The following is a 7,211-nucleotide window of genomic DNA, read 5'->3' as shown; positions in this document are numbered from 1 at the left end:
GACCGCAGGCCTGTCCCCAGTCGATCGCGATGCCGAGCAGGCAGCTGTCGGGAGGCTGAAGCGCAGGTGTCCTTCCCCATGTCATGTAGGAGGATCCATACTATAATAAATACACTGACACTGGCAGGATCGAGTGCCAAATCATCACAGAACTACTGAATACTATCTATTTTAACCTGTTCATGTTGGTGCTCGTCCTCCCGGTGAGTGTGACTGGTGCTCTCTGCTCTCACAGGATCTCTGCAGCACGTACGGAGAGATGAAGCCGGCACAGGAGACACACTGCACCGGAGCTGAAGCGCAGGTGTCAGACCCCTGTGTCAGATGCTGCGGCTTGCTGCAAATACAGAGGGACGAGGCACAGGAGACACACTGCACCGGGGACACACAGCCAAAAGGGGTCTGACACACTGCACCGGAGCTGAAGCGCAGGTGTCAGACCCCTGTGTCAGATGCTGCGGCTTGCTGCACGTACGGAGAGATGAAGCCGGCACAGGAGACACACTGCACCGGAGCTGAAGCGCAGGTGTCAGACCCCTGTGTCAGATGCTGCGGCTTGCTAAACGTACAGAGGGACGAGGCCGGCACAGGAGACACACTGCACCGGGGACACACAGCCAAAAGGGGTCTGACACCTGCGCTTCAGCTCCGGTGCAGTGTGTCTCCTGTGCCGGCCTCATCTCTCCGTACGTGCTGCAGAGAGCCTGTGAGAGCAGAGAGCACCAGTCACACTCACCGGGAGGACGAGCACCAACATGAACAGGTGAAAATAGATAGTATTCAGTAGTTCTGTGATGATTTGGCACTCGATCCTGCCAGTGTCAGTGTATTTATTATAGTATGGATCCTCCTACATGTGCGGTTTCAGTGCTTCAGCGGCGCTTAGCTCATCACTAACAGGGGAAGGACACCTGCGCCCCAACCCAAAATTGCCTACTCTCCCATAAAAATAAAGTACCTTTTAATAGTGGAGGGGTCAGCTATGTTGGCGACAGGATTAGGATTAAAGGGGTTAACTGTGTCTTTGACAGCACTGGCAGGAGAGGGGTTAACAGTGTCGGGATACAAGAACCAATCAGACGCTGTGGTCTCTCCTGCCCTGTAAAAGCTTTGTTCTGGGGAAATGGGGAGGGGCCATTCAGTTCCACTCTGCACTAAACGGGCTGTGATTAGTTCACAGCCTGCCTGTAAGGGAGGGAGACATTCTATTGGTTGGGCTAGGAAGCAACTGTACCTCCGTCACCCTTACTGCCCGCCATTTGCTGTGAACACTGACACACAGCAGTCGTGTTAAGTGAGCTCTCTGTGCAGTGTAGGAATATATCTAAAATAGTGAGAAAATCTGGGCATCCTAAGTATTCTGAGCCTGTTCGCTTTCATTATCTGAAAAATCCATCCAGGGATCTGGGTGCGTCCTAAGTATTCTGAGCCTGTTAGCTGGCATTATCTGAAAAATCCATCCAGGGATCTGGGTGCGTCCTAAGTATTCTGGGCCTGTTAGCTGGCGTTATCTGAAAAATCCATCCAGGGATCTGGGTGCGTCCTAAGTATTCTGGGCCTGTTAACTAGCATTATCTGAAAAATCCATCCAGGGATCTGGGTGCGTCCTAAGTATTCTGGGCCTGTTAGCTGGCGTTATCTGAAAAATCCATCCAGGGATCTGGGTGCGTCCCAATTATTCTCTGCCTGCTAGCTTGCGTTATCTGAAAAATCCATCCAGGGATCTGGGTGCGTCCTAAGTATTCTGGGCCTGTTAGCTGGCGTTATCTGAAAAATCCATCCAGGGATCTGGGTGCGTCCTAATTATTCTGAGCCTGCTAGCTTGCATTATCTGAAAAATCCATCCAGGGATCTGGGTGCGTCCTAAGTATTCTGGGCCTGTTAGCTGGCGTTATCTGAAAAATCCATCCAGGGATCTGGGTGCGTCCTAATTATTCTGAGCCTGCTAGCTTGCATTATCTGAAAAATCCATCCAGGGATCTGGGTGCGTCCTAAGTATTCTGGGCCTGTTAGCTGGCGTTATCAGAAAAATCCATCCAGGGATCTGGGTGCGTCCCAATTATTCTGAGCCTGCTAGCTTGCATTATCTGAAAAATCCATCCAGGGATCTGGGTGCGTCCCAATTATTCTGAGCCTGCTAGCTTGCATTATCTGAAAAATCCATCCAGGGATCTGGGTGCGTCCTAAGTATTCTGAGCCTGTTAGCTGGCGTTATCTGAAAAATCCATCCAGGGATCTGGGTGCGTCCCAATTATTCTGAGCCTGCTAGCTTGCATTATCTGAAAAATCCATCCAGGGATCTGGGTGCGTCCTAAGTATTCTGGGCCTGTTAGCTGGCGTTATCTGAAAAATCCATCCAGGGATCTGGGTGCGTCCCAATTATTCTGAGCCTGCTAGCTTGCGTTATCTGAAAAATCCATCCAGGGATCTGGGTGCGTCCCAATTATTCTGAGCCTGTTAGCTGGTGTTATCTGAAAAATCCATCCAGGGATCTGGGTGCGTCCTAATTTCTCTGAGCCTCCTGGCTAGTATTATCTAAAAAATCCAGGGATCTGGATGCTCTAAAATCGTTCTGGTCCTGCTGGCTTTTATTTCTCTAAAAACACAGGTGTACCCTGTTGGGTTCATTCTAAAATACATTTTTATATTTAATTTGTGTTTTAGCATACTTGCTGAGCATGAGTGTTTCTAAAAGGCCCAAAACGTACCATTTTCATGAAGAATGGGAACATGATTTTTTTTTTACAATGTTTAAAGACAAATGCATATGTTTAATATGCCATGCTAAGGTTGCTTTGGCGAAGAAGGGGAATTTACAGAGACATTACTCAAGTCTGCATCAAAAATATGATGAAGACTTTCTGCCTAACAGTGAACTAAGGAAGATTAAAGTGAAATCCCTGAAAACTCATTTAGGAGCGCAACAGCTCACATTCACAAAACCTATTGTGCAGTCCCAGGCTGCAGCTGAAGCATCTTTCCGTATAACAAATATTTTAGTGAAACACAAGAAACCTTTCCAGGATAGTGAAATGTTGAAGGAAGCTTTCCTTAGTGCTGGAAGTGTTTTATTTGAAACATTTAAAAATAAAGATGACATCTTGAAAGCAATTAGAGATATGCCACTATCTCGTCAAACTACAGTGAGACGAGTAGAGGGAATTGGCAATGACTTACAGAGGCAAGTGAGAAAACACATCAGTAACTGTTGTTACTTTTCCTTGCAGTTTGATGAATCCACGGATATAGTGGATACTTCACAATTAATTGTGTTTATAAGAATGGTTTTTCCTGATATGAGTAGTATGGAGGAGTTTTTAACTCTCATCCCTATGAAGGGAAAAACTAGAGGTGAAGACATTTACCAAGGCTTTCTGAATTTTGCCAAGGAAAATAATCTTCCTCTTAGCAAACTAGTGTGCATTGCCACAGATGGAGCCCCAGCCATGGTTGGCAAGAATAATGGGTTTCTTGGACTATGTAAAAAAAATGAGGATTTTCCTGATTTTACAAGAATCCATTGTGTTATACATCAGAATGCACTGTGTGCTAAAGTTTTAAACATGGATGATGTTATGGACATTGCAATGAAAATCGTAAACTCAGTTCGGGCAAGGAGTTTACGAAGACGACTTTTCCGTACTCTACTGGAGGAAAGTGAGGCTGAATATGAAGACCTGCTGTTGTATAATGATGTAAGATGGCTTAGTCGGGGGCAGTTCTTAGAACGATTCCAGTCCTTGTTGCCTGAAATAACGGAGTTCTTGGAATCACTTGGAGAAAGTCCATCTCAGCTGCATGATTCATCATGGTTGCTACAGCTAGCTTTTCTAACCGATTTAACCAGTCACTGCAATGCATTTAACCTTGAACTTCAGGGCAAGGATAAAAATATTATCCAATTAATAAGTTCAATAAATGCTTTTAAATCAAAATTGCAGTTTTTAAAGTCACAGCTTTCAAAGGGAATTTTGAGGAATTTTCCCAGTTTTGAGAAAATGATAGACAAGAATCCCAAGAGCAGCAGCACATATGATACATTCTGTGCTGAGATCCAAAATCTTTGGGAAGAACTAGAGAGGCGATTTCAGGACATTAAGCAGCTTGAACCTATCCTAGCCTTCATGTCATTTCCATTTGCTGATGTTGACATTGCTGACATTTCTGGTAATATCTCCTCTATGTTCAATCTGAATACATCAAATGTAGAGGAAGAAATATTAAAACTGCAATCTGATATCCCTTTGAAAGCAAGAGCTTCTGATAATAATTTTTGGAAACTACTCAGTGCAGAACTGTATCCATGCTTGAGATCAGTAGCTCTTCATTTGACGGCATTTTTTGGGTCAACCTACCTTTGTGAATCTGCTTTTTCACAAATGAAAATAATTAAATCAAGATATAGAAGTCGTATGACTGATGAGCATTTAAAATACTGCCTTCATATGTGCCTAACTAGCTTGGAACCGTCGTTTAGGGAGTTAACACAAGACATGCAGCCTCATGCAACAACTTCACATTGCCAATAATTTTATGTGTAAAACACCCTTTCATTAGAGCCTAAAATGAATGTTTTGTTTGTTTATGTATCGCATTATGATTGTTTACTATGGTAGATCCCAAAAGATTTTTTACATTTACAGTAGATCCCCAAGTCCGAAAGTGTGGCCACCCCTGTCTTATACTGTATATTCTTTTTTTTTTTCTTATAGACAAATACAATAAGTTCTCTACTACACCTTCTGAGATTCTGCTTACTTGGGAGTATTACTCTACCCAGTAGACCAGTGGTTCTTAAGTTCTTTAAGTACCCACAACAGTTCAGGTTTTCTAGGTCTCCACACAGAATCGCCAGTGAAATAATTAGCTCTACCTGTGGACCTCTTAAAATGTAACAGTAATGGGTGCACCTGCCGGGTGACCTGAAAAACATGAACAGTTTAGGGTACTTGAGGACCAAGGTTGGGAATCACTGCTCTTGACAAAAGCAATGGCAGATCTCACTGATCTGTGCACGCTTCTGCCAAAACTCGCACCTTGTCATGAAACTTGCATAACAAGGTGCAGGTTTACTCGCGAAAAGAAAACAAATCTGACTTTGCACATGGTCTTAGCATCTAGCTTAAATATCTGCATATTTATACTAGCCCAATACATGAAGATCTTTTCCGGCGCTATACCTGTACCTATTACATACTTGCCTACCTGACCCTCTCCATGAGGGAGAAAATGCTCTGTTCCTGGACTTCCCTGGTAATGTACGATTGGCATCACCTGTGGGGAGCTAGGTAATTGATAAGAAAAGTGTTTCCCCACAAGTGATGGTAATCCTATATTACCAGGGAAGTCCAGTAACAGAGCATTTTCTCCCTCATGAAGAGGGTAAGGTAGGCAAGTATGACGTATTACTGTGCAAGTTGCAGGACACAACCTACACAAAAAAGTTGGACCCTATTACATTTAAGTTGTATAGATGTTGGCCACAAATGTCCTGAGGAAGCCCAGAAAGCCGTTGTTTTGGATCAGGATGAAAATCGTTCTGTGGGATTAATCTACCAACATTGAGATAAGCCACCTCAAAAAATGTTTCGATGCGCTGTGTGATCCCGGGATGGTCTGGCCAGTCTGAGTAAGCAGTTTGCCTTGTTGAAAAGTTTTATGCCACGTGGTAACCAGCCCACACTGTTTTTAATTTGGCACAAGCAAATATATGCAGTATCCTGGCTTTTATGCGGTTTTCATATATTAAATTAGTTTAATGCACCATGAAGCGCCCCTTGTCATCCATCTCTGTCTAAATTTCCACCTCCTTGGATCCGGGAGGTTTCTCCATTTGTAAAGGTTGCTGCGTCATCCCATACTATTGGACTTGGGTGACTCCATATTTACCCTAAATTCTTCCAAAGCCTCTGGCTGTAGCGCTGGGTTAACATTTGCTTGTGAGATAGATAGATATATATATATATATATATATATATATATATATATATATATATATATATATATATATATATATATATATATATATATATATATATATATATATATATATATATATATATATATAGATCAGCTTGAGAGTCATTTTCTCTAGATCATTTAATTAGATAGGAGACGGTCTGTAAAGGAGAGTACACAGTGTGCTTTTGACTAATCACAATCACCTAGATTAGCCAAAATCTCAGTTTCCCGATTAAGGTACCGATCTGCAGCCCTGCTAATTCAGTATCGCCTAGCAGAAATTCTGTTCAGTGAAGGCAAGTTTGGCTATATAAGACTATCATTAATCAAAACTGTTTAGCCAAAACCGCACTGTGTCCCCCTTAAGAATTACAACTAGGTTTAATTTCTGCATATAACATGTGAATCTGAGTATAACTTGAGTCATTAGAAGATACACCCTTCAAGATGTGAAAATGAAAGCCATGATGCACTTTTGATTTTATTTCAAAGTAGAACGGTAATATTGAATTATTAAAATAACTAAATAATTCTGGTTTAAACACAAGAGCCACAAAAGGCACCATCCATTGGGGGGGTGGGGGAGGTGTGTGTGTGTGTGTGTGTGAGAATTTGTTAACCCATCGAATGTCACTTTTGTGTAATATTATATAGATATATACTGGCTGCTTTATTCTTACACTACAATTAAGGTTACCACCCCTCACCCAAATCTAAAGGCCCCCACACACTAGAACGATTTTTTGGTCGATTGTACGATTTCCGATCGATCGTCCGACATATCGGACAAATTTTTTACCGATAATCAGCAATAATCGGGCAATTATTGTTTAAAATTTTTTGGGGGGGAAAATCGGCTGAACTATTGGACAATCAGTCGGAAATCGGACCAAAAAAAATGTTCTAGTGTGGGGGCCTTAACTCTCTCTGTACAGGTTACATCTGTCCCACGTTTTTTTTTATCATCTGCATAAATTGCAGCCCTTGCTAATAAGTCTGAATTAGGCCCAAGGCCTCAATACTGACATTTCCAGTCGCAGAATTAAGAGGGCTCCATTTTATTTTGCGCTAATTGATGTTTATTTACTTCTGGCCTTATTTAAGCCACTTAAAATATTTAGAATTGTTATGTACAGGTAATCCAGTCAAAGAAAACCTGAAACCCATTTCACATGTACAGATATACAAGCAAAACACACTGTCGTTTATGTTGTAGAGTAAAATACTGTCCCAAACATTTGCACATCAGT

The 7,211-nt window shown here is 42.3% G+C and overlaps 1 protein-coding gene across 1 annotated transcript; it reads left to right on the top strand.

Annotated features, from left to right (window-relative positions):
• Positions 1-2,678: 2,678 nt before the first annotated feature.
• On the top strand, positions 2,679-4,529 carry LOC146058432 (general transcription factor II-I repeat domain-containing protein 2A-like). Its single transcript, XM_083170712.1, has one exon. It carries the CDS (start codon positions 2,679-2,681, stop codon positions 4,527-4,529), a length of 1,851 nt encoding a protein of 616 aa, XP_083026838.1.
• The last annotated feature ends 2,682 nt before the right edge of the window (positions 4,530-7,211 follow it).

The sequence above is a fragment of the Crinia signifera genome, chromosome 2, assembly GCF_055691185.1.
Source record: "Crinia signifera chromosome 2, ASM5569118v1, whole genome shotgun sequence".
NCBI lineage: Eukaryota > Metazoa > Chordata > Amphibia > Anura > Myobatrachidae > Crinia > Crinia signifera.
This window is presented reverse-complemented; position numbering and strand designations above follow the sequence as displayed.